The following is a 26,729-nucleotide window of genomic DNA, read 5'->3' as shown; positions in this document are numbered from 1 at the left end:
GGACCAGATCCACTAAGATCACCTTTAGATCCATGTTTGTAATCAGAGAAACTTGTCAGAATAAAAACCAGAATAATGAGCCGCTTATCAGCAAACTCTGCCGATCCGATCCGGTCCGATCCAAACCGGATGGGAGAATCTCAGCAGCTAATTAGATCCTGGTAACCAGAACCAGCCAGAACTAAGAAGATAAACCCTGGGTGTTGGGTCGGGTCCAGAACCAGGCTGCGTCCTGAACCGCCGCTCTCTCTCAGGTGGTGGATGACTCCCGGCAGAGCGGCCTGCCCGCCATGCCCCGGCCCTCCAGCACCTTCAGCGGGTCCAGCCGCAGCCCGTACCACGATGTGGTTCCTGTGGGTGAGTCCGCCGGGCGGGGTCCGGTTCTGGACAGAACACACACCTGGACACACACCTGGACTCTCTCTCTCCTCTGCCTCCAGCCTACAATGACAAGATAGTGGCGTTTCTACGGCAACCCAACATCTTTGAGGTCCTACAGGAGCGGCAGCCTGAGTTAGCCAGGAACCACTCCCTAAAGTAACCTGAACACGACCTTTGACCCTTGACCCTGCCGGATCCCTGCCTGTTTAACCCTTTGTGTGTCCATAGGGAGAAGGTCCAGTTCATCCGCAGCGAGGGCGTCAACGGACTCGGCCGTCTGTCCAGCGACGCCGACCTCGTCATGCTGCTGAGGTGAGACCCGATCTGTGAGCCAAACCGGTTCTGGAACCATTTACCGGGTTCACACGTCCTTATTTAGACTTTAAATAAGGATCTAAAACTCAGACCTTAGACTCTAGTTCCTAAGTTTTGTCATGACAGAACAATTTTATCTTATTTGTAGTTTATTTGTCACGAGACGGTCAAAAGTTTTGGTCTTTCACTGACATCTTCATTTTGTTCTGTGGTTTGAGGCGGTTGAAGCTACCGCTAACTAGCTGCTAACATGCCCTTGGTATGTTAGCAGCTAACATACTAAGCAGCTAACATACTAAGCTAGCTAACTTTTTGTGTCTATAATGGGCGATAGAGTCAACGTAAGGGGAGCGATGATCAACAGCGACAGGCGAAAGTCGTCTCTACTCTGGATGATATGCGACACACGGGACGCGACTGTGACGACGGTTAAAATTTCTCCATTTGTGTCCAGGTTGCATTAAAAAGTTCTGAATTTGAATTGATTTAGATGTGACAGCTGATATGATGTTTCTGCGTTCAGTTTGTTTGCTAACGCGGCTGCGTTTCTCTTCCTGCTCCTCCACCGTTAGCTTCAGCTGTGATGTGATTGGCGGAGCAACATCAGTGTTTTCATGTTCAAGCTGGAGAGAAGCAGGTGAAAACTGTTTCTGTTGTTAACCGCTGAGCCTCCAGTCCTGCGTAGTAATTTAAGCTAGCACAGGCCTGATGGAGTTATTCATTAAAATCTAAAATATCACAAAGTTTCATTCTGCTTTAAGCTCACCAGTCCGCCATGTTTTCCTCACAGTGTTTGGATTCGTTCTGCTGAGAGACTGAATTTAGGCTGCCTCCTTTCTGACCTTTGACCTCTCATGCTTTGTCTCCAGCCTGTTTGAGGAGGAAGTGATGTCATATGTGCCGCCATTGCTCCACCCAGGTTACAGCCTGTCTTCTCCTCAGAGCTCTCCAGGTAAATCTGTCTCTGTTTGCTCACACTTTATTGCATTCACAGCTTTTATTAAACAACAGCAATAAAAAGTTTTGATTATTTCGATAAGAATTTGTTTTGTTTGTTCAGAAAGTAATAAAAAGCCAGACGTCCTGTAAATACGCTGGAAACGTCCTGCTCCAGACCTCACATGTTCTGAACGTCTCAAAGTTTGAACCCTGTGTGACAGCAAAGTGGGCGGAGCCAATCAGGGATGAGGGGCGGAGCCAATCAGGGATGAGGGGCGAAGCCAATCAGGGATTAGGGGTGGAGCCAATCAGGGATGAGGGGCGGAGCCAATCAGGGATGAGGGGCGGAGCCAATCAGGGATGAGGGGCGGAGCCAGTCAGGGCTGTATGCTGCTACATTTAGCAACTTTTCAGGAAATATTTTCTTAGAGAGCTAAATACTCTGAACAAAATGTTTAGTTAACGAGCTAAATATTTAGCTTCAAACTGTGACAAATGAACGAACAACAATGTGGAAAGTGTTCATTCATCTATGGAAAATGAACCATCATTTTGTTCTCTTATCTAAACTCAAATCATTTGCAATAAGGTTCTAAAAGCATTTATAACTTTATTATGAGTTTAGTTTTAGTCAAACTGAGCAAAAATACAGAGTTAACAGAAAAACGCTTGAATTTACCCAGGATCTGGATTATCTTCTAAAGAAAAACCAAACACCTTCCAGGCAGATTAATTTATTCTCAGATTAAATTGTGTGAAACAAACAAACTCCTCCGGATTGTTTTGGTTTGTTGGATGTTTGCTGCAGTTGAGCTGAAGAGAATCCGATGAGTCTGAAGCTGCAAACCAATCCAGGATTAACCTGCATCAGTGTTTCTGATTGCTCTGGAGTGATGTGGTTTAATCTGCTGATGGTCTCCTGTCTCTGCCGCACCTTGACTTTCATCCCGTTCGCTGCAGGAACGCCGCGCGCCAACGCGCGAGCGCCCGCTCCGTACAAGAGAGACTTTGAGGCGAAACTGAGGAACTTCTACCGGAAGCTGGAGACGAAGGGCTACGGGCAGGGGCCGGGAAAAGTCAAGTATGTCAGAAAAATACAAGATTACAGCATGATTCATCATTTAACATGATTATTTATGTTTTTACACATGAGCTGGGAAAGTAACCAGATGGTTTTTAATTTCTTAAATATCAATAAAAAACATAAAGAATGAACATATTTACAGTTCACTGAATGCAGTTTAAGACCAATGATGAAATCTGAATCTGGACATATTTCATATTTAGTATGACATTTTTTAGACCCACTTATTTCTGAATCTTTCACAATATTTGATCAATAAAGCATCTGAACTGGATACTGAATATCTAGACGCTCAGGCAGGAATTATAACAGGTTTTTCTGTTCATTAACATGAACTTTAACTAGACCACAGTGGTAATTTCACAAATATGGTCGACTGATTCTGGTAAAGTTACAAACTTTATCTCGGCTCTTTTGATATTGAAGGAACTCCAATGGAAAAAGTCTTAGATTTCTTCTTTTGTGTTTGGAAATGTTAGGAAAGTCCAAACAGAATGTATTTAAGGTAAAAATGACACCAACAGAACCAACTTTACATGTATTATTCTGTTTTATTCTTTCTGTTTTTCATTTTACCAATATTTTATTCTTGCTGTTTGTCTCCAGGCTCATCATCCGCAGAGATCACCTGCTGGAAGACGCCTTCAACCAGATCATGTGTTATTCCCGTAAAGACCTGCAGAGGAGTAAACTCTACGTCAGCTTCGTCGGCGAGGACGGGTGAGGAAGACGATGCCTGATGGTCCGAGGTTTGGTTCTGTTGAATGAGAGCGGGCCGAGCAGCGCGCCCTGAGGAACTCCAGGTCACTGTGTGTTTCAGGCTGGACTACAGCGGACCGTCCAGAGAGTTCTTCTTCCTGGTGTCCAGAGAGCTCTTCAACCCGTACTACGGTTTATTCGAGTATTCGGCCAACGACACGTACACGGTGCAGATCAGCCCCATGTCCGCCTTTGTGGACAACCACCACGAATGGTGACTTCCTGTCAGCACTTCCTGTCTGCTGCGGACCAGCAGCTTAATGGTTGTTCTGAGAATGGCTCTGGTTCTGTCTGCATCCAGGTTTCGGTTCAGCGGGCGGATTCTGGGCCTGGCTCTGGTTCATCAGTACCTGCTGGACGCGTTCTTCACTCGCCCGTTCTATAAAGGCCTCCTGCGCATGTGAGTGGTTCCTCCAGTGGCGTCACCGGGTCGGAAAGGCCCAAAGTTTCACCAGAACCATCCGGCTGATAAACGCGTGTAGGGAAAATGATTAGTTCATGCAAAGATTAATTCCTCTGTGGACTGAAGAAGAGGGGCTAAAACTTTTAGGAATATTTTACAGTGCACAGTTTTTATTTTCCTTTGAAGCTGCAGTAGGTTTTATCAAGAATATATATTTTTCCATATTTGTTCAAACTGTTTATTATGAGACAGATAAACTGTGAACACATCGATCTCCCTGAGCTGCTGCTACTGTCTGAGGAAACACCAAACAATCAGAGCCAGGAGGCGGGCCTTAGTGCTGTTAATCATCCTCCTGTACTCACCGCTAAATGTGCTAATGGTGGACCAACAGGAAAACCATTTATCCACCATTAATGGTGGCCATGCTAACTAGCTTAGCATTCATGGCAGGCTATGCTAGCTGCAGTGTAGCAGAGAACAGGGGAGGGACGAGAAGCTCCACACAAGATTGATTGACAGCTTTAAGACCCGCCTCCCGGGAGCTGGTGGTTTCTAGTTAGCGCTGGGAGAAGGAAGAGCAGATTGGTACTGCCCTTTAGAAACCCGGTACCGCCCATAAACTGGTTCTGGTTGTGTGCCTGCAGCCCGTGTGACCTCAGCGACCTCGAGTTCCTGGATGAGGAGTTCCACCAGAGCCTGCAGTGGATGAAGGACAACGACATCGAGGACATGCTGGACCTCACCTTCACCGTCAACGAGGAAGTCTTCGGACAGGTCCGTCCCCTAAACGCGTCCCTTACAACGGACCGGTGTCTGTCCAAAGTTCCCACCGGCTGTTTGTCTGCAGATCACAGAGAGAGAGCTGAAGCCCGGCGGGGCGGGAATCCCTGTGTCCGAGAAGAACAAGAAGGAATACATCGAGCGCATGGTGAAGTGGCGCATCGAGCGCGGCGTGGCGCAGCAGACCGAGAGCCTGGTCCGAGGCTTTTATGAGGTACCGCTACGTAGCTCCAAGCTAAAGCTGTAGCTCTGAGCTAGCAAAGTATTTAAGTGAAATCTGAGCTAGCTAAAAATAACCATTGGTAAACTAAACATTTAACTTGACAAAATACTTGGTTAACAAGCTACATATCTGGCTGCAAACTAAAATAAATTATCTATAAACTAAATATTTAGCTAACATTCACCTGTTAATAAGCGGATGTACCCTATCAAAATAAAAGCTGGGTCTTGAGAACCTTTATATAAACAAAAAATATATAACAAATGTAACACATTAATATGACAGTTAGCTTTAATAATAATCCATTTTATTTGTACTTTTATACTGTTGTACTTATGTACAACAGTATAAAATGAAACATTGTAACAAAACCTAAAAACACAAAAATATCAGATTTAAACTTTTAAATCAATTTTAAGCATTTTGAGTAACTTTAGCTGGTTTTTCTGGCTACTAGCTTAAACAGCACAAGCTAGCTTAATGGTACTTTTAGTTCATGATTTTCTGTCTTTTTGTTTCTTTAGTTTTTAAATTTTCCTTTGAAAACAAACTTTCTGAATCTTTATGTTTGACTTCATGTGTCGCTTCATTGATTTTAGTAACAGATTTTCTCCATGAAGAAACAGCAGATGGGTGTTGGAAACGTTTGGTTTGGGTCTCATGGTTTGGGTCTCATGTCTGTGTTTGCCTCTGTGTGTGTGTGTGTGTGTGTGTGTGTGTGTGCTGCGGCTCGTCAGGTGGTGGACGTGCGGCTGGTGTCAGTGTTTGATGCCCGGGAGCTGGAGCTGGTCATCGCAGGAACAGCAGAGATCGACCTGACCGACTGGAGGAACAACACCGAGTACAGAGGAGGTACGAGGCAGAGGCCTTCCGCACCTTTCAGATCAACAACACTCTCACTTCCTCCTGCCTGATCAAATTACTTCCCACACAAACAAGACCTGTGACTGAATGCACAAGTTCAGAAAACAGCAAAAACGTAGAAGCTTTTATGTTTTAAATAGTAACAATAATAAACATTAATCATCTGGTCCTTTTCAGGCCTTAAATGTGTAAAAATGTCAGATCGTCATCAGGACTATTGAATCTTCACCTAAAACCAAAAGGATGTGAAAGAGTCAAACTTTTAAAATGTGTCAGAAATGAGAATATTAATGATGTGAGTTTCCATCTGCTGCTTTGGAGTCGACCAGGCTACGCTAAGCGTGATGTCATCACGGTGACGCTACGCATGGCAGGAAACAGGAAGTAGAGGCTGCTAGACATCGCAGAACAATTGAGAGACTTAGAAATGTCAGAGTTTGGTTCCTCTGGTAAGGCACAGGAAACGTTGGACTGAACTGTTGAACTGTTTCCTCTTCCTGTTGGAAGATTCAGAAGAAACAAAAACCACCTCAAGCAAATCTGAAGAAGTTACTTTAAATTCTGCAGTTTTTAAATAGATGCTTCAAAATGGGCATCATTTTATTTTCTTTAAGTTCAATTTCTGATTTTTTATTTTTAATTAATACATTTTTAATTACATTTTTTGCATTTATTTTATTAATTTTAATTAAAATTATTTTCTATTATTATTATCTGGGATTAATCTTCCGCTGCAGGCTGATGGACTCCAGATGGTTTTCATTGTTTTCTGATTTTGTGTTAAAATGTTTGATCGCAGCAGAGCTGCTCAGTCGCAGCAGCAGGAGGAGGAGGAAGAGTTTTTTTTTCCATCTGAGTCATGCACCATCATCGTCTCTCTGCCCTCAGGTTACCATGACAACCACATAGTGATCCGCTGGTTCTGGGCGGCTGTGGAGCGGTTCAACAATGAGCAGAGGCTGCGGCTGCTGCAGGTAGGAGAGGTGCTGCCCCCTGGTGGAGGGACTGCCACAGTGAGGCTAATGCGTTACATAACAGGCACCGTTATCATTATTATTGTTAAATATTAGTTATTGTTATGGGACATTGAGAGGAAACCAATCTGGACTTTATGGCAGCTGCTGTGGCTTTTATTAATAAAAACAGATCAGCTGATGCAGCATGAATTCATTTTTATAGTTTCTACCTTAAATTTCCAGCTGGATTAAGATGCAAGCTACTAAAAGATATAAATTATAATATTTTAATCCCTGAAGTGGGTCAGTAGTTTCTCTCTACATAATTTTAAACAATAAACCTGCAGAGCGTTTCCTTCCTCTTTAAGGATTTGTTTCCAGCTGATAATCTGAGACTCGACTGGGGAACAAAACCGTCGTTTGATATTTGCCATTCAGTTTAAAATATCCTCATATGGGGGACTGATCCTGCCAAAACTAATACATGTCTTGATAAAGTTATCTGCAATCAATCATTATTTAGTTGGTTTTGTAGTTAAAAACAAACTTTGCAGCACATTTTATTAATTTATTAAAAGCCTTTGGTACGGTTGATCATGAAATCTTGATATTGAACTCCAATCAGCTGAATGATAGACTGTTTCCTGATGGTCCAGTCGACCCGGTTCTGCTGGAACCAGAAGTCCATCACCTGCTTCACCTCCAGCTGCTGTGGTTCTGAGTCAAACCAACCTGTTCCCCTCCTGGCCTGTGGGGGCGCTGCACCAAGAACCACTGAAGGAAACAACACAAAAACCTCTGAAGACACTGAGAGCAACTTCCTTCTTCACCAGATGGAAACAAGATGGAGGATTTTAGCGGTTGGAGGATTTCTCTTTAGTCTTTGGCTAAAGACCAGGAGCCATTTCTGCTGCTAGCGCTAGGCTAGCACGTTAGCTTTGGTTGTATTTACCCAGAATGCCCTGTGCTGTATTCCATTTCCTGCTTCTGGAGCGGTCTCTGGTCCGCTTAGCGTTCACATTCAAACTGAACCCAGATCGAGGTTTGTAGGACCAGAGGTCAAAGGTCGACTAGCATTCACACCTCACAACCGGACTGGACTTTGACTAGGCAGTCAGAATAGAGCGGAATGATTGATGCAGCCTGTTTGTGAATCCTCCTGTTTGTTCAGCAGCTGACGGTTTTCCTGTTTCTGCTGCAGTTCGTGACGGGAACGTCGAGCGTTCCTTACGAAGGTTTCGCCTCGCTGCGAGGGAGCAACGGACCGCGCAGGTTCTGCGTGGAGAAGTGGGGGAAGATCACGTCTTTACCCAGGTGAGGCGAGGAGAGAGACGCTGCACTGTGAGCTCAGTTCTTAGACCGGAGGATCATCTTATTAGTTACAACTCAAATAAACGTCAAACATGACAGTTTAAGAAAGTAGAAGTGGGATTTAGACTGTTGAGGAGGATTTCTCTGAATTATTGGGCAGCTAAATGGAAACACATTTTCATATCTCACTTTTTATTTTCATCTTAAACAGTGAGAGTTATAAACAACCAACCACAGCCTCCCAGTTCAGACTGGTTTCCTGTTTAAGCCCCGCCCACCAGCTCTGATTGGTCCAGGTTTATGTCCTTTGGCTTTCTGTGATGTCAGAAGGTTCTGGAGGTGATTCTGACCTTGTTAGTACCAGCAGCCCAGATTCTGACTCCAACTGGACCTCTGGCCCGGTTCTGCTGCTCCGTCTGCTGGCTCTCACTTCATCAGAAAAGCTGTCTGCAGGTTTCTGGTCCAGTGTTCTCTTCAGGTTTCCTTTGACCCTGTTGACTTTTAGCAACGAAACGTTTGCTGATTCTGTGAACGATCGTTCTGAGAGACTGTTGGTCAGTTTTTACTTTTCAGAGTCGGTTAAATCTGTTTCATTTAGCCTCAAGAGTAGTTCATCCATCGATTTATCCTTCCGTTTGTTGGTTTATTCAGTTCAACCTTTTGGTTGGTGTTGATGCCGTCTCTCCGTCCCTCAGGGCTCATACCTGCTTCAACCGGCTGGACCTGCCTCCCTACCCGTCCTTCTCCATGCTGTATGAGAAGCTGGTGACGGCCGTGGAGGAGACCAGCACCTTCGGTTTGGAGTAACTCCGGAGCGTCTGGAAATCCCATGCTCTCGTTGAGGAGAATCAGAGAAGAAACAGACGGCGTATCAACCTGCTGCTCCTCCGCCGCTCCGGTTCTCTGAGGAGACGGACGGAGAACCAGAACCGCCGGATGTTGTAAAGTTTCTCGTTTCATGTGAACCCATTTCTGTCACTGAGCCACATGTGTGCTTTATCTCAGCAGCCGCTCCGGCCGACCTTCACACTGGGGTTACCTGCACTCACTCACCTGTTCGCACAAACTGGACCCGCTCCTGGAGGACGGGCCGGGTTCTGATGGGTTTGGTTCTGGAGAGCCCGGTACTTTCCACACCTTTCTGATGAGCAATACTTTCACTTCCTCCCAGAGGAATCTCCACTTCCTCCTAACAGATGACATCACTTCCCACGCGGTGGCGAATGTACCAAACCTGCAGCTGAATGTACGAGTCCAGAACACCAGAAGGTTCTGGACGGCTGGAGCTGGACGGGCCGGAGTCAGAACATAATGAATGCCATAATAAATATTACCTGGTTCTGTTCAGGTCAAAGGTTCTCGGCTTTGTGACCGGGTTCTGGTTCTGCTCAGTTCTGCTGGGTTTGGATCCAGGTTTTGCTGATGACCCAGTTCAGACCAGCTGCAGCTGTAGAGGTGGGCACGCTCCCGCTACTGCGCTAAACGCAGATCTGGTTTCTCTTTTAGTGTTTTTGCTAACTTTCAATATGTTTAGCACAGTTAGCTCCTGCTAAGCTAATTTTTCCAGATAAACTCCAAAGCGATAGTTTACTGGGTTGTTCTAATAAAGTTATCGACTGTTAATTGTTCAAGTAGTTTGTTTTCTCATTTTGAAGTAGCAGCAGTTTGTTCTTTCTGTTTATGATTAGCACATCGGCATTAGCTTCTGCTAAATCACATGTTGGTATAGTGATTTTGTATTAGCTGAACTAGTGTTTATGATTAGCATGAGCTTCTGCTAAACACCCTGTTGATGTAGCGCTTCAGCGTTACTGGAAATAACAGCTGAGTTAGTTTTGCCCACCACTGAACAGCTGCTCCTCTGAGGTCACTGCTGATGTTTTTCCATTTTTGCGTCGCGCCAACACACCTGGACGCCGCAGAGCTGCAGCTAGCTGGTGCGTCTGACCTGTTGATGACGTTTGTTCAGATGTTGCCTGATTCTCGGTCCAATGTCTTCAGCCCGGATGTTTTTGCGAAGCTCAGCTGAGTTTCTGAATGTGAGGTTTGTTCCCAGTGCCTCTGATGGTTTCCTGTTCCTAACTGGGACACATGAACGTTTCCGGGACATGTCCTCAGTAAAACGCTGTTCTTTGTCCAAAATGTAAGATAAGACATCCGTCTGTCCTCCCGCGCGAAACGCTGCATGTTAAATCTACGGAAGCCTGTTGGAGTCAGACCACAGGCGCCGCGGTGGTTTCACTTTCCTCCCAGTGCTCCCAGTCCAATCCTGCATGCAGGGTCTGTCCGGTGCGGCTCCGTGAGCTGCTCCTGGCAGAGACCACTAGGTGGCGCTGTGTTGTAGCTCCATATTGCATGCGGAAGTAGTGCCGCCTTTCTAGCTCCTGTGCATGAGGATTTCTGCTCTCCATTGACGGATCTGGGTCAGGGTCTGGTAAAGTCGGTTCGGGTCGGCCCGCTGGGCCAGCATGGTTCTGAACCGTCTATCTTAGTAATGAGCTGACTGGACCTGGGTTTGGAGAACCGTGTACAGAACCATGAGTCTCTGTGTGTAAATGTCTGTCTGTTGTGTGAAAATATCTCCGTTTTGCATCGATTGTACCAAAGCTTCGGGCCTGGCGGAGCGGACCGGGAGGCCGGTTCTGGTCCGGTCCGACTCATCTCACCTCTGGGTTCATGTCTGGGGAACTTTGTGCATGAGGAGCTTCAGGTTCCGGTCGGACCTGGAGGTTCTGGAACATTTCCCTCCGGACCCGGACGCACTTTTCAGAACTCCACTCTATGCAAGGCGCCTGTGTGTTTGTCTCCATTTCACTTCGATTGTAATAAAAGAAACCGGAGGAGCATTTGATACGACAGGCGGACTCTTCTTCTTCTACTACCGTTTATCAACCCTAACCAAGCGATCATCATAACCAATGATTTACATTTTCTTTGTCTTTTCTAGCTATATTTTTGAAAAATTAAAATTTTCATCAAAACAAATACTGATTTAAAAATAGTAAAAACAAAATTTCCAACTAAATATTCTTTAAAGCAAAACACAAGGTTCAAAAGGCGCAGGAAGAAGCAGCGGCTCATCCAGGTTGACTGAAACAAATTAGCATAAATTCATACAGAGGAGGCCAGAGTGCACAAAACACAAGAGTATAACAGTGATTCTTGAGAATAGGGACAAAATGGGTTTTAATTTTCCCATATTTTTTTTTATTTCTCAACCTTATGTATGCAAATATGACAAATAATGTTTAGAAAATGTAAAGATGCTAAGGTGCAGGCTCCCAGTTGCAATTTTTTTTTTTAAATTACATTTTTAATCGATCTGACCCAGAACTTTGTCATCAACATCTGACAAAAATAAATATAAAATAATTTTTAAAATACTCTATTAGTGATATTTTTACTCATTTTACAGACAAATGCTTCTCAAGAAACAAAATAAATATTTAAAACAAAAAACAACAAAAAGGCCATCTGACGGAGTTGATACAGAACTGAAGGTGGTGACAAACTAGTGAGTAAAATGAAAAACTTGGTACATGTGAAGTAATGCAATTCATGTAAAATACATTAAAATGAATTAATTGCACAATTAAGTGAGATTTGACAATTTCAGTCTGATGGAGTTGACAAAAAGCCAAACTACCTCAATTTATATGATGTTATTCTGAAGGAGGCCATATTGTAGCTCATCAGGTCCATGAAATCTTTACATTAAACCAAAGTTAAGCTTTTATTTCACAAAATTTCATCAAAGTTTTGTAAATTGTCGGTTATGGAGTTGACACATCATGGTTGTGACAAGCAACTTAGGAATAAAACGAAAAAAACTAAAGAATAACATAAGCTAACCAGAGCTAACTAGCCTCTTAGCAAAGGAAGAAAGACAACGTCATGGGGTCCTCAGAAGTTCTGGTGCCCCCCAATAATGCCTGATTTTTTTTTACATTCTTTTCATGTCTGACGGTGTTGACAAAAACTAGGGACAAATTTCAACGGAGTTGGAAAATATATAAAAATGAATTTTAATTCAATGTATTGATACTTTTATAATTATTTATATGACTACTTATACTTAATTGTCATAATATATAATTTTAGTATTTATTTAATTGTTTTAAACTATTATAATGTGTTGAGTTCTGCTCCTGGACAAGGGATTTTACAGGCATCATCCACCGACTACAATGTTTAAAATAAAAAAAAATATTCAGCAAATACAAGTAAAATATACATTGTTGTGCTCACATGACCCAGGTTAGTTTAGTCAGATATTTGAAAAAAATATATTTTGTGTATATTTTATTCAAATTTGGTGCTTTATCCATAGGACCTGTTTTGTCCTTATTCTCAAGAATTACTGATAAATAAATTTACTCAAGTAAAAGTAAAAGGTAGCAATCCAAGAAATTACTCTGAGTAAAAAAGCATTTGGTAAAAAGTTAAGTTCTGATAAGTGATCAAATTATCAGTCATTTAATATTTAATCATCAGATGGACCAAAATGTAACTTTAAATTTTTGGTATTTTATGGATCAATATGATAACTCATATAAGTAACAAAAATAAAATCAGGCAGAAGAAAATGTTTCTAAATGAGTTTCATTCAGTAAAATGAAAGTTAAACAGAAGCTGCAGGTCTGATTCTGGTTACATTCAGAAAATCAGAAACTTTCCTGTTTACTTCAGCAATAAAATCAATGAGGTAAAAGTACAGCGTAGTAAAAATACTCCTAAAAGTACGTTTTTTTCAAAAACGTTACTTAAGTGTAAGTAGTTACTCTGAAGATTTAAATACGTGACTGGACCTCCAGGTCAGAGCTTAATGCTCATAATGTTCCATCATGTTTCCAGTTGAATGGTTCAGCTAAATACGTCTGGACTTTGACTAGGCCTTCATTTAGTTTCTTTGAGCCTTTTGGATCTTCAGGATCCATCAGCATTACTCTGCCACCACCGTGCTTTGCTGCAGCCTTCGTCCTTCCAGAACATTTTCCCAGATTATCAGGATGTTGGATGTTTTCTGGTTCTGTTGGACCTCCTGAATGAGCCGCTGGTACTGCTGGTTAAGATGTGATTAAGATGTGTTTTATAAACTTTCCATATCAGATTATTAAAACACCAAAAGCTAAGTTCAGCCTTCTCGCTTCGACTGCAGCTGCTGCAAGAAAATCTACCAACTTCCTGCTGGCCGGGTGGAAAAATACAGGACACAACGAGAGCCTGAAATGGGGCTGAGTCACCGGTTGCTACGGAAATGGCCCACAGTACCACTCCTCAAACAGTCCATGTGTGTCAACCTGCTGGGTGCAACACCTTTTCCATCATATACAGAGGAGGCCACCAGTCAGATTACAGGAAGAGCTTTTACGCTTTGATCAGCAGAAATCAAAGGCTGTCGCCAGCAGGTTGATAAGGGCGGTTACGCAGGGTGGCATCAGAACCGGGGAGGCACATAAGAACTGCTGTTTGGTTAAAACAAAGTTAAAACATTTACAGTACTGTGAAAACTACTCCACACCTTATAGACTTTAGATAGGCCATTCATCCAGGAAAACCCTCCACAACCCTTCAAAACTCCTCCACAGTGACGCACAGACCCGCGACCTGCTGCTGCTCCTCAGGGTGTACTTACTTTCCTCCAGAGAACTGGGCTCAGCAGTCATAATGAGAACAGAAACACTTTTAACAAAGTTGTGACTGAAACAAAACTCCTGCTGAGATTTTAAATAAAGAGTAAATTGAAATGTTTCTTCATGGAAATTGATTTACATTTAAAAATGTTGAATTTTACTGTTTGTGCTGAATTATAAACCTGTTTAAGAGCAAAAATAAAAACCATGATGTATATATATTATAATTCAGCCAGGAGATCAGATAATTCCTAAATGACTTGTGAAAAGGTTTCATTTTTTATTTATTACATAATTTTAAAACATTAAATCAGATGTCATGACCCATTTCTCAAGTAGCCTTTATGCCAAATACTGTTAACTCTTAATTGAGTAGTTTCTTGGATGTAAGAATATATCGAAGTGAGAACTTCGATATATTCTTAACTGACCTCAAGTACTTTTACTTGAGGTCAGTTTTTACTTTACCAACATCTATGTAAAGGTCCGCAGGAATGGAAAGACATTCGCCAAATGATTCAGATCCCGGGAAGGAAACGGAATTCCCATGGCTGTTCGAAAGAAAACTGTTGAAACTTTAATCCAAACACGCCAGTGCGCATGCGCCGCAGTGCAGTGACGTGTCTGAAAGGTGTCAAACGGGATGTAAAAATGATCGAAAAGGCTCCGGATAAACCAACGAACCAGGTTAACAGGAGCCAGAACCAGCCGTTCAGATCGCTTCACAGCCAGGTGGGTTCGGCCAGGTGGAACCGAGAGGAACCGAACCGCTCGAACTCACTTTTGGACCGGATGCTTTAGAAGTCGTCGAGCTAACTTGGCGACAGTTGGCTAACCGGAGTTAACCCGTAGCATGGTGACCAGCCTTAACTAGCCTTGCGGCTCGGTTCTGCTCTCTCGCAGGGCTGAACTCTCGGAACCGGACCGGGGAACCAGAGGACCGGGGGATGTCTCGGAGGCGGCTGGACAGCCGCAGCGGGCTGCCCGCCGGGTTGCTGGCCGAGACCCAGACCCCGATCAGCTCCGAACCGCTGGAGATCGCCTATGAGGTGACCGGAGAGCTGGGCAGGTGAGCGGTTCGGTTCTGATCGGGTTCGGTTCTACTGATTGGCCTGAACCGAACTGGACCATGACCTCATATTGATAGTTCCGGTTCTGCAGTAAAGGGACATTTCGCAGCTTTTAATGAGTCTTTAGCTCATGATCTGATCTGAAAGTGAGAAAAAAGTAAAAAATGTAAATTATTTAGAGAGATGAGAGCGGAAATGATTTATTAAACTTTTATTACAGAAATAAGAATCGTTATAGAACATTTTAATTCATATTACAGCTTAAGTACAGCAGAATTTACCAATTTTATTATTATCTGGTTTTAGTTTGTGATTGGTAAAACCTTCATTTGTTTAAACATAAAGATAAAAAAATTATATTTCTGCCATATTTCCTGTTAAGGTTTCAGTTTTTATGATAATTTTTGTATTTGTGAATCTGTTTTTTGTTTGGGTCTCTGGTTCTGGTCGTCCTGGTTTGAGCAGGTTATTCCTGTGGGTTTTAATCTGGTTTAAATATTAATATTTATATTTTAATGTTTCTATAAACCCAGTGTTTGTTCTTAAGGCTGTGCGGTCCGACCCGGTCCAGGTTCTCATGGTTTATCCAACTGGACCCATCAGAAGGAATCAGATTCTTTTTGTTTGGTGTTTTCAGAGGAATGTTTTTTTCTGTGATCAGGTTTTGATCAGCAGACAGGAACCAGCCTGCCACCTGACTGACTGACTGACTGACTGCTGATTTATGACCCGTCTGCTGCTCTGGCCGCCATGCTTTGGACTCTGGACTTTAACCGGGAACCGCGGTAACCATGGTAACCACTGTTGCGGTCATGTGAAGGCTGCTGGCGCTGTGCTGGGTGTGATCGGTGTGAGGAAGAACCAGAGCGCAGAAAGGAGAACTGGACTCCATGTTGGTCTGAAACAGGAAGTAGAGGTCTGAAACAGGAAGTGGAGGAAGCTTCCAGCTGATCTAAGATCAGGCGGCGTTTGCATCATCCAGTTTGGAGGAACCAACTGGACCGGACTGGAAGTTGGACCGCTGGCTGCCAGGCAGCACCAGCCGATCCCAGAGTGGATCTGTTAGCGTCACATTTAGCCTGTTAGCATCAGAGTGAACTTTGACCTCTACCTGGAGGATTTAGTTTGGTTTTCTGGGTTTCTAGAACCGCCTGGCCCAATTGGTTCAGATTGGTCTAGAGGTGGAGACAGTAGATGTGGTCAGCGTCTGTGTGGAGAACATCTGGGATCTGATCTGAGCTGCAGCATCTGGGTGGCCTAGATCTACTGGACTGGACCGACTGGTTCTGGGAGGAACTGAATCCAGTTCTGATGATCAGAACCTGATCTGGATCTACAAATCCACAGACTGTCTGAAGATCTGTGTTGCCATGGTGACGGCGTTCTCATCAATATGATTTGTTGTTGTTTTTTTTCCACATAAAATTACTTTTGTTCTGCCCAGAAAATCTATTTTTATTATTTTAATAAATCTAATATTTTTATATATTTCCTTTTCATAAATATAGTTTCCTCCTGTCCAGTCGGATCAGAACCAGAACCAGCAGCAAGTCTGGCTGGTTTAAAACTTTTGCACAGAACTGTAGCTGACGAGCAGAACCTGCAGACAGACGGTTCCGGGGAATCGGGTCTGCTGTTCTGACCGGGTCCGGGTCCTCAGTGGGTTTTCTCTGACCTCTGACCCAGGGGGAAGTTTGCGGTGGTGAAGCGCTGCGTGGAGAAAAGTTCGGGGAAAGAGTTCGCCGCCAAGTTCCTGAGGAAGAGGAGGCGGGGCCGGGACTGCCGGGCCGAGGCCGTCCATGAGATGGCGGTTCTGGAGTTGGCCCGGAACAGCCCGCGGGTCGTCAACCTGTACGCTGCCCACGAGACCGACCACGACCTGGTGCTGCTGCTCGAGTAGTGAGTGGACCTGGGGCCCGCCGGGTTACAGTCCTGACTCGGTTCTGACCCGGTTCTGACTCGGTTCTGTCTGCAGCGCCGCCGGCGGGGAGATCTTCGACCTGTGCGTTTCGGAGGAGCTGCTGCCTGAGGCCCAGGTGACCCGGCTGATCCGACAGACCCTGGAGGGGGTCCAACACCTGCACCAGAACCAGCTGGTCCATCTGGACCTCAAGGTCTCACACACACAACCAGAACCAGAACATGAAGCGGGTCATTTAAGCATTAAGACTTTCTCTGGGTTCTTTGGTACAATTTCCTTTTTTAATGTTTAATTTTCTGACTCCATGTTTAAAAAGTTAAACTAAATTTATTTACTTTATTTCATTTATTAAAGTTTATGAAACGTTTATTCTGGTGTGACAGCAAATGAACAAACTGCTGCTGGACCGGTTCTCCGGACCAGAACCGCTTCACGACCCGACCAATAGAAACGCTCGCCCATCCCCATGGCGACCAATAGAAACGCTCGCTCATCCCCATGGCGACCAATAGAAACGCTCGCTCATCCCCATGGCGACCAATAGAAACGCTGTTCCATTCTCTGCAGATTTTTCATCCATCTGATTTGAGGTTCTGCTGATCTGGGTCGGTCCAGTTAAAGCCCGGACCAGAGGGAGCGGCGGCTGAACCTGACCTGAACCGGGCTCACCGGGTCGGACCGGACCAGACCTCTTTGATTCTTTGATGGTTCTGAAAGCAAATATTAGTCAGAGTGGAGAGTCGGCCTGCTAATGATTGTTAGAAGAACGCTCAGTACAGTGTGTTGCCATGGCGATGGCTGGGTAAACATGCTGACCCGGTCCGGTGAACTAGTCCTCCATTTTCTCCTGCAGCCACAGAACATCCTGCTGACCAGCCTGGCCCCGCCGGGCGACATCAAGATCGTCGACTTCGGCCTCGCCCGCCGCCTGGGGACGGCCGGCGAGCTGCGAGAGATCCTGGGAACGCCCGAGTACGTAGGTAAGACCCAACCCGGTCCGGCCCGGTGTGACCCGGTGATCAAACAATGGTAACAAACTGAAAGCAGATTCCAGGTTTTCTTTCTGCTGGTTTTGGGTTTCAGGGGAAAGGGGCTGACCTCGGGTGCACTCCACACTTTTCACATCTGTTTTAAAACTGGAACCGTTTCCTCGGGCTGATCCAGTCCTGCTGTCAGCACAGGAAACAGGAAGTGATGAAACGCTCTGAATGACTTCCTGTGTTTCAGCTCCAGAGGTTCTGAACTACGAGCCGATCACCACAGCGACGGACCTGTGGTGAGTTATGGGCCGGGGTAACCATGGCAACAGTATCAGGACGTCCGGTTAGATTTAATTTACCGAGTTTGTTCACCTGAAATATGAAACATTACGAAACATCAGAGAAACGTTGAACGAGGATCCGGTGTTGCTGTGGTTCTGGTTCTGACCCGGCTGTCGGCTCCGCCTGCAGGAGCGTGGGCGTCATCGCCTACATGCTGGTGACGGGCGAGTCGCCGTTCCTCGGAGACGACAAGCAGGAGACGTACCTGAACGTGTCGCAGGTCAACGTGGACTACAGCTGCGACGCGCTGAGCCGCGTCTCCGAACTCGCCGTCGATTTCATCAGGAAGCTGCTGGTCAAGGCGCCAGAGTGAGTACAGAACCGGGACCGGACCGGACCGGACCGGACTACTGGGAAAGTCTGTTGTTATTATCATTATTATCATTGTTGTTATTATTTTTGCTCTCTCAGCGAGTTTCTTGCCAAATTTAGCCACTTTTCAGAACCTCTGGAGACGTTTTTCTGGAGCGATAAATGTTTGAGTCAATGTGGATCTGGATCAGCCAAAGGTTCTGATGACCTGTTTCCCTCTGACCTCTGACCTCTGGTTGGCCTGCAGGGACCGACCCAGTGCCGCAGAGTGCCTCAGCCACCCGTGGCTGTGGCAGCAGCCGCCATGTCTGAACTCGGAGCCGGTTCTGGTCCGGCCCGTCCGGGAGCGGAGCTGCGGCGCCAAGTGGGCGGCGCCGCTGGAGGACAAGGAGAACTTCCTAGACTCGCCCCATTCCCACGCCAAGAGGTTCCGCCTGGAGGAGGAGACGACCGGAGACGGCGACTTCTGAAGACGCCTGAGGCGACGCGGCGCAGACGGCTTCTTCTTCTTCTGTTTTAAATAGTTTTAAGCTCCAGAAGCTCTAATCTGCTTCACTGATCCTCCAGTCCAACCAAAGATAACGGCTTCCTGTTTCTGTCCAGCAGCACTGCTGGACGCCTCCCCCATGACGGCTGCACTGCAGCATCTATTTAGGGAAATCTATGCAGTTTGAATCTATGCCTTAAAGTAGGAAAACCTGTCGAGGTCACCTGGAAGAGCCGCCTGCTGCCGTCACCAGCAGAACCGTTCGTAACGCCGGCCGCTCCCCGCCGGATCTCTGCACCCAAACGTAGCTCAGGGTTTAGTTGTAGAGCAGCTGATGTTCGCACGCCGCGCTGCACACCGTTTCCTGTCAGGACGTACGGCGGCTAACAGCCGCAGCTAACGCCGAAAACTAGCTGCAAACACTTGAACGATGATATTTCAAAACAAAAACAGAAAAACTCTACGAAGGAAACAAACAAAATGGAAAACAGCAAAGACATCCAGTATGAAACGTTGTAAACTCAGTCCTCCGCTCCACTAGGGGGAGCCTGCAGTCGGTAATATTACCTACGAAAATATGCTGCTGTTCTATATTCTAAAAAACTGTATCTGAAAAAGATGTGAAGTATTTTTCTTCCTTCCTCCAACTTTCCTCCTGAGGGCCTGGCTCCAGATGGTTTGGTGGTCGGCGCCCCCTGGTGGTCTGGAGGATTTCAGTGGAGGAGCTAGCAGCGTTTCTGTTTCCTGCAGTTTGGGTTTTGCTGATCGTTAGTTTTTGTGTTTGTCAGTTAGCATCGTGTTCGCGCCGCTCAGCCTCCGTACGTCTCTTTCTCTGTAGCACTTACTTCCTGTGCAGGAAGGAAGGGGCGTGTCTGCAGCCATTCCAGAGTGATCATCTCAGGGCGCCGCTCCGCCTGCCACAGCCTGCTATTGTTGTTATTATTATTAATGTTATTTATGTGCTGGACTGATTCTGGATGTTTTATGAAACAATGAGCTCATGTCTTAATGTTGGCCAATTGTGGAGGGAAGCAGCTGATTGAGGAGGCTTTTATGCTGAAAGGATCTGAAGGAAGTAGAAAAGTGTTGCAGGAAGAATCTGAAGGAGTTTGAGTCGTTGGGCAGCTGAAGGAGAGAAACGAGGGAGCAGAGGAAGTGAGAGGCGGCGTGCCACAGCGGCTGACCTCATGACCTCACCGCAGGGGACAAAGGGCTCTGTGAGGACGCCCCGTCCCGGGACACCCCGCGCCGCCGCCGCAGGGAGCCGGCCTGACATCAGCTGCTTCACTGGACCTCCATGTTTGTTCTGCTGATTCCTCCTGTTCCAGTCAAATCAGCCACAAGCACAGAGACCAACGGCTGAAAGGATGTAACTTTATTTTTATGTTTTTTAATGTTTGAGCGTAATTACATCTTCAACAGAAGAAATAATCTGTAATCTGATAACTGCTGGCTAATCTGTAGGCGTCACAAAGCAAACTGGAAAAGCTCATTAAAGTTGTAGAAAACGGCATCAGTGTGGCGTGTCTGTCCCGTGGCGCCCCCTGCTGGGCACCAGCAGCACGACAGCAAGGAATGCATCAGAAGTTACATTCAGCAGAAACAGGAAAACGAGCTGCTGGCGTCACACTAACTGAGGAAGAGGAGGAGGTGATGAAGAGGGGAGGAGCTTCATCATCGTGGACGCCAATCATTTAGAGATTTTATTGAACAGTTTTAATTTCAGGATGAAAAAATTGATCAACATTCAGCTGCTGAAACCAGAACTGGATGTTTGGTTGGCTGGCCCGATCCAAACTGGTTCTGGACCTCCTCCCTACACTCCCAGTTCTGCCCATCAGAACTGGTCCGATACCAGCCACAGCCTGACCGGATCAGAACCTCACAGCCGGTCCTAATGAGTCCTTAAAAACCCAAAATGCAGATGATCTGACCGGGCCTTCTGATCCAGACTGTTTCCCGGGTCGGATCTGTTCTGAGGCTCACAGTTCTACCTACAGGTTCTACCGAGTCGGGTCGAGTTCTGTTCATCAAAGGAGGAAAAATAAACCCTGGGTTCAGACTGAAGGAATGAAACAGGAGGCTGTTTACCTCCAGTACGGAGGGCCAAAAGAGACAAAATTACATATTGGCTCATCAAATAGATACATGTGTATTTATTTATGACACTTTATAAAATGTGAAAATTAATAATTTAGATGCATAAAATTAATCGTGTTTATTTATGGTTCCTGTGCCTGCAGTCAAAGTTGCCCATCAAGAACCATTGATGGGCAATGGTTATTATTATGTTTATTAAATCAAACATTTATTTATTTAACTTGATGTTTAATTTAGTCATTTCTGGTCCTCTGTACTCTGAATGCTACATCAGATATAATTAGGTTAAATATTAAATTAACATGAATTTTTCACGTTTCATCAAATGTAAACATGTTTCCGATCACGTTCGTAAAGTTCTAAGACCAAAACAGGAAGCAGAACTCAGAACTCCAGGATGACTCGGAAGTGGTTCTGGATGGACGGCGGCTCGTCCTGGAAGTGCAGCTTCCTGCTGGGGCAGGCGCCCAGCTCCTCCAGGGTCTGGATGAACACGCCGTACTCGCGGCCCACCCAGGCCCGCATGGGGTCGCGCACCTCGTAGGGGGTCACATGCGCGTGCACGGAGATGCCGCTGGCCGCCAGCTCCCGCAGCGTCTCGCGGTCCGTCACCCAGGTGCGGCTGCCGCCCGGGTGGCCCCCGTCCAGCCAGAACATGTCTGAAATCCGCCGCACAAAGGCGGCCATGTTGAGGTCGGCGCGCGCCCCGGGCAGCTCGTACACCAGCTGGTTGAGAACCACGCAGCCCTTACTGAAGCCCACCAGGGTCAGGGAGAACCCGGGCGGCAGGCCGCCGGCGCCCCCTGCAGGCGACAGATTGGCCCGCTCCATGGCGTTGGTCAGCAGCGACCTGACAGGAGAAGAAGAGTCTCATCATCATCATCATCATCATCATCTGGAGGACCATCAGCTGTGATTCTACTTCCTGAAGAGTTTAAAGGTTCAAACAGACATTATCATATTTACATCCAAAGCGTTGAAATGAAATTAAGATTTCTGCAGCTTTTAGTTCAGAACTCAGCAGGTTTTCTGTTCATTTCTGGACTTTATGCTAACGCTAACAACACAGTAACGAAGCTAACCATTTCGAGTTCTGATACGGTCCAGACAATATTCAACAGGTCAGAACCAGGATGGATGGACAGACGGTTGGATGGACAGTCGGTTGGTTGGATGGACAGACGGTTGGATGTACAGACAGTTGGATGTACAGACAGTTGGATGTACAGACGGTTGGATGTACAGACGGTTGGATGTACAGACAGTTGGATGTACAGACGGTTGGATGTACAGACGGTTGGATGTACAGACGGTTGGATGGACAGCCGGTTGGATGGACAGTCGGTTGGATGGACAGTCATTGGGTTTCTTGGTGAAGTGAAGTTGATTACTAAAGCAGATCTTCATCAACTGAACAAATGACAGAAAGAGTCTGGAAGTAGGAATTAGTTCCCCAGATCTTTCCTCCGTTCATGTTCCTGCCTGGAGAACCTCCTGGGTCCAATCGGACCGACTGATCCCTGGACCGACCGCTGGCCGATGGAGAAGAGAACCAACCTGAGCTGGTGAAAAGCTCCGCCGTTGGCGGTGTGCTCCGGCGCGCCGAACATGTTGCTCTCCACGAAGTTCTGGTAGCAGCTGAACTTGTTGAGGTACATGCGGGAGGCTTTGACCACCCAGATGTTCCTGTTGGGGAACCGCTGGCCCAGAACCAGGGCCACCTGCTCCAGACTCCAGGACAGCCACTGAGCCGCCTCTGGCTGCAGGGCCATCTCCTCCTTGAAGTTCTGCCAACGGAAAAAAACAAAAGCTTTTAATTCAATGTCCAGAGTGCAACCTCACAAAATAACCACTGGGTGTTAGAGGTTGAACGACTACATATTTTTTAAGGTCGACTACATCATGATAATAGTCGAGTCGATGTCGACTAGTCGCGGTGACATCATAGTGACGTAAGCGCGGCTGATGCTGATGATCTCTGGGTAGTTACTCGTATAGGAGTCAAATTATCACACTGACCACTGGTGCTGTTGGAACATCACAAACCAAACTTATTATGAACGGATCCCGTTTGGTTACAGTTGAATTCAACGCTGCCTCCTGCTGCTCCTCCTGCTGCTCCTCCTGCTGCTCCTCCTGCTGCTCCTCCTCCCGATGCTCCGCTGATCAGCAGCGGCTCTCTGAACCGACATGCAGACGGCGGCAGACATCGCCTCTATCAGACCCTCAGGATGAAGCTTGGACTTAGTTTCCAGATGTAGTCAAACCTTTTCTTTACAAGAGCGTAAAGCTGCCAGGTTAAAAGCTTCAACACGCAGGATGACGCTGATCAGTTGGGGGATAAAAAAGCCTGACATCAAGCCGCGTTGTCGCACATTACTGTGGTAGTCTTTTTTTTTTAAAGGATTTATTTTTGGGACTAGTTTATTTAACAGCAATCTGACTGTAAGGGGGCAGAGAGGCCTGGGCCCAGCGGATGGAGGACGGGAGTCGGACTCCTGACTACCGCGGGCTAAAGTCTCTGTATGCGGGGCGCCGCGCTAACCACCGCGCTGCGCTAACCACCGCGCTGCGCTAACCACCGCGCCGCGCAACGCCCCTATTGTGGTAGCCTATGCTATAATTTACAGTTTCTCTTTATTATTAAATTATTTACATTTTTATACAATTTGAGCTTTCTGACGAACTCACCTAGTCCACCTTCTTTCATTTCTTTGGAAAAATCTGTTTTGTCATGTGATTGCGACTAGTCGACTGGCCCAGAAAAAAGTAATTGCAGAGAAAAGAATTGACTAGTCGACTAATTGGTCTCTGAAGGAAATGCTAAGGCTGAGTGTCTGTCAGACAGACGGAGGCTTTCAAAGCCTCACATCTTACATCACGTAACAATCCATCTGCTGCTGTGCCGCACTGACAGTTGGCAGGCCCCAGCTAGCTCATCAAACCTGCTAGTATCCATTGGGATTGTGGGAAATGAAGGAATTTGTCACTGGAAATGTAGGCAATGTCTGTTCTTTGATGAAATCTCAAATAATGTGGACAGCTCACCGAAATACAGACAGTACGCCTGAGTACGAGGGATCCTCAGGAGGGTTACTAAATAACCCTCTGAAGAGTTACTAGGTCCTTAAAATGTCTTACTGGAGAAAAAGATTTGAGTATTTGGTTATAAATCCATCCATCACTCTAATTACGGTGTTGTGGTTTTAAAACTGCAGCTGCTAAGAGACGAGCAGCTTCGCTGTTCAGCAGCAGACTGCAGGCTAGCTAATTTACCAGCTAATTAACATTTGAAGTTTAGATATTTAAAAACCACATTTTATGTTTATAAAATTACAGAAACATGATTTTAACTCTAACTGTAAACAGCACAAAACAAAAAGCTGTTAGATGATGTTCTGAGTGCAGTAAAGTTTTCACACCCCCATTGCTCCGCAGTTTGAGTCGGAACGTTTCCTGAAAGTCGGCCTGAGGCTGAAATCAGGAACGTTTCTGGATTTAAACAGCAGAAACACAGAGGAAGCATCATATCAAACAATCCAAAGATTCAGAAACCAGAACATAAAGGTTCTGAGTTCAGATCCATTAAAACCAGGTCTCCCATATTTCTCAGAGCCCAGCGACCCGGTGACCTTTGACCCGTTTCATCCCAAGCGTCTCTTCAGGGCCGAGCGGGACTGAGCACAACGACCTCATTCAGGTTATTTACATGCTAACGTCACCGTCAGAGCATCCCACAGGACAAAGGTCTCTGGGAAAACCGGGATGCCACGGGAATGCTAACGCGCTAATGAGCCGCTAACAATGGATGAGCGGGTTGTAAGTCAGGAAAACTGAGGGGAAATGGAGCGCTGTGGGGTCACTGGAGGTCAAAGGAGAAGGAAAACGGTTTGATGTCAAAACGAAACGAGTTCAGCAGCAACCAGTCGGTGCTGACCCATGAAATCTGTTATAAAGGTAGAAATATGAGATTTACTGCAGATTAAACCAACTATAAACATATTCATGATCCTACTTCACATACTAAACAGTTTCATATTTTGAACTAAAACCCAAAGCTTTATTTTTTATTCTAGACCAAACAAAACTCTTGAATGTGAAAACACTCAGTGTTTGTGAGTAAACAATGGAGGGAGACGAGCGTTTCCCAGCTGGAGATGTCGAGACCACAGCCAGTCGCTCCCTCTGAGCCGGAACAAAGAGCTGCTCTGGAAATGTTACCAGAGGCTGAATAAATGTTATGTTCTTCCCTAGAGGCGAACGCCCCCTAGTGGAGGATGGAGACACTACCAATCGATCACAGAACAGGTTTACTAGCCGATTCCTGATGTACAGATCAGTTGCCTTGAATAAAATGACACAAACATAAATGCAGCATTTATGTTTAACATTTTTCTTACTGTGATCACATGTTTAGGCTTATGTCAACTAATATTAATATTTACTATTAACTTTTTTACTGTCAATTGTGAGTCTTTTTTTTTTTTTACTGTCAACACTTGTATAAAATAAATATCTGCACTCGGGCTGTGATAATAGTTTTCCAATCTATCAAACCTGTCCAGAAGCAGCATCACACTGTGAATTCCCCAACACACATGCACTATTCAACACAAGAAGCTCAAAATTCTTCATTTACTTACATCCAGAAAACAGCTGAAATAATTACTTTCATACTGTTCAAATGTTTCCTTATTTTTTCAGTTTCTGTAATTTTCATTGTATCAAGATACAATTGTGAGTTGAGTGAAACTCAAGTTTTGACTGATTTAGATGAACGTATTTTTTCTTTCCTTTTGCGGTGTTATTAATATTTGAAATCTTAGCTTTTATTTGAAAATAATTTTCGTCACATAGTTGTATTTATTTTCTGGGCCCAACCCCCTTCAGCTGTGCAGCTTAGTAACGCCCCTGGCGGACCTCGAGCAGCGGGAAGGAGCAAAAACCTCCCGGGTAAAATCTGACCTGAATGTCTCCATGGAAGAAGACAACGTGTCTGTTGCTGCCCCTCTCCTTGGTTCCGGAGCAGCTCTCTTCGTCTGATTCGGGCCGCAGCAGCAGCAGGTCGTTGACCCGGTTCGGACCGCAGCCGGAAACTCCGACCAGCCGCTGCAGTCGCCTCTCGTTCGGGCTGCCGGAGCCCTGCGACCCACGGAGCCCACAGTGAGCGGTTCCCGCCACGGAGCTCATGTGTTCGGCCACGGTGATGAGAGTGATGCCCGCTGCTACGGCTGCTGCTGCTCTGGAAGTCAACATGGACTCCGAACCAACATGAGTTGACAGTTTTCTGCTCCTCTGCGCAGGCAGTAAACACTGCTGCTAGCTGGCGGCACAACTACTTCCTGTAACCTCAAACTGAAATAAATACTCTGTCAGTTAGCAAAAATGACCCGCCTCACACTGTAGCACATTTTTAAAGAAATATATTAAAATAGTGACAGCTAGAGACCATTTGTGACCACAGAGAGGCGCTGTTTATCACAAATACAACCAGCAGCTTCTGTACGTCCTGTAACAAAGATACAACACAAGATGAGTCACGCCGACCTACTTCCGGTTACGGTGATGGTCAACCAGAGAGCTTTTTAGCGACATTTTTCTGCGAACCAAATAAATACAGTAAGCACGGAACTAAATCCTTTAAGAAATGCACATTAAATTACTTTGGAAATTAACGGAGGTGGGTAGAGTACCGAAAAATTGTACTCAAGTATGACTAACACGGCGTTAGCACATTTTACTCATATGAGTGTCAAAGTTAATGAAAAGGCTGTTTATGTTTTGAGCAGCTGCTGATCATAACATCCATCCATCCATTTTCTTCCACCCTTATCCCTCTGGGCTGCTGGTGCCTCTCCAGCTGTCA

The 26,729-nt window shown here is 45.6% G+C and overlaps 3 protein-coding genes across 3 annotated transcripts; 2 read left to right on the top strand and 1 right to left on the bottom strand.

Annotated features, from left to right (window-relative positions):
* The first annotated feature begins 221 nt into the window (after nt 1-221).
* On the top strand, nt 222-10,874 carry LOC103130270 (E3 ubiquitin-protein ligase HECW2-like). Its single transcript, XM_007541610.2, has 14 exons — nt 222-357; nt 441-537; nt 610-693; nt 1,566-1,648; nt 2,596-2,716; nt 3,326-3,439; nt 3,540-3,692; nt 3,780-3,878; nt 4,529-4,658; nt 4,732-4,878; nt 5,625-5,739; nt 6,640-6,725; nt 7,909-8,021; nt 8,714-10,874. Exons 1-14 carry the CDS (start codon nt 291-293, stop codon nt 8,823-8,825), a joined length of 1,521 nt encoding a protein of 506 aa, XP_007541672.1. The 5' UTR covers nt 222-290; the 3' UTR covers nt 8,826-10,874.
* A 3,259-nt stretch (nt 10,875-14,133) lies between these two features.
* Nucleotides 14,134-20,272, top strand: stk17b (serine/threonine kinase 17b (apoptosis-inducing)). Its single transcript, XM_007541608.2, has 8 exons — nt 14,134-14,383; nt 14,555-14,720; nt 16,408-16,620; nt 16,697-16,835; nt 17,496-17,622; nt 17,870-17,918; nt 18,094-18,273; nt 18,524-20,272. Exons 2-8 carry the CDS (start codon nt 14,599-14,601, stop codon nt 18,744-18,746), a joined length of 1,053 nt encoding a protein of 350 aa, XP_007541670.1. The 5' UTR covers nt 14,134-14,383; nt 14,555-14,598; the 3' UTR covers nt 18,747-20,272.
* On the bottom strand, nt 20,141-26,694 carry cunh2orf69 (chromosome unknown C2orf69 homolog). The gene is made up of 3 exons (XM_007541609.2): nt 25,829-26,694; nt 22,421-22,650; nt 20,141-21,713 (listed from the first exon to the last, which is right to left on the bottom strand). The coding sequence occupies exons 1-3, from the start codon at nt 26,117-26,119 to the stop codon at nt 21,248-21,250; spliced, it is 987 nt and encodes a 328-aa protein (XP_007541671.1). The 5' UTR covers nt 26,120-26,694; the 3' UTR covers nt 20,141-21,247.
* Nucleotides 26,695-26,729: the final 35 nt, after the last annotated feature.

Source organism: Poecilia formosa, unplaced genomic scaffold (assembly GCF_000485575.1).
Source record: "Poecilia formosa unplaced genomic scaffold, Poecilia_formosa-5.1.2 Scaffold619, whole genome shotgun sequence".
NCBI classification, from domain to species: Eukaryota; Metazoa; Chordata; class Actinopteri; order Cyprinodontiformes; family Poeciliidae; genus Poecilia; species Poecilia formosa.
The sequence above is the reverse complement of the archived record's forward strand: the minus strand, read 5'-3'. Positions and strand labels throughout refer to the sequence as shown.

Excerpts from the sequence above, each read along its gene's own strand:
- LOC103130270 (XM_007541610.2), top strand. The coding sequence starts at position 291 with ATGCCCCGGCCCTCCAGCACCTTCAGCGGGTCCAGCCGCAGCCCGTAC. Across the intron at positions 6,726-7,908 it reads AGAGGCTGCGGCTGCTGCAG|TTCGTGACGGGAACGTCGAG; the intron begins GTAGGAGAGGTG and ends TTTCTGCTGCAG. Across the intron at positions 8,022-8,713 it reads AAGATCACGTCTTTACCCAG|GGCTCATACCTGCTTCAACC; the intron begins GTGAGGCGAGGA and ends TCCGTCCCTCAG.
- stk17b (XM_007541608.2), top strand. The coding sequence starts at position 14,599 with ATGTCTCGGAGGCGGCTGGACAGCCGCAGCGGGCTGCCCGCCGGGTTG. Across the intron at positions 14,721-16,407 it reads GTGACCGGAGAGCTGGGCAG|GGGGAAGTTTGCGGTGGTGA; the intron begins GTGAGCGGTTCG and ends CCTCTGACCCAG. Across the intron at positions 17,623-17,869 it reads GGGAACGCCCGAGTACGTAG|CTCCAGAGGTTCTGAACTAC; the intron begins GTAAGACCCAAC and ends CCTGTGTTTCAG.
- cunh2orf69 (XM_007541609.2), bottom strand. The coding sequence starts at position 26,119 with ATGTTGACTTCCAGAGCAGCAGCAGCCGTAGCAGCGGGCATCACTCTC. Across the intron at positions 22,651-25,828 it reads TCTTCCATGGAGACATTCAG|AACTTCAAGGAGGAGATGGC; the intron begins GTCAGATTTTAC and ends TTCCGTTGGCAG. Across the intron at positions 21,714-22,420 it reads GGAGCTTTTCACCAGCTCAG|GTCGCTGCTGACCAACGCCA; the intron begins GTTGGTTCTCTT and ends TTCTCCTGTCAG.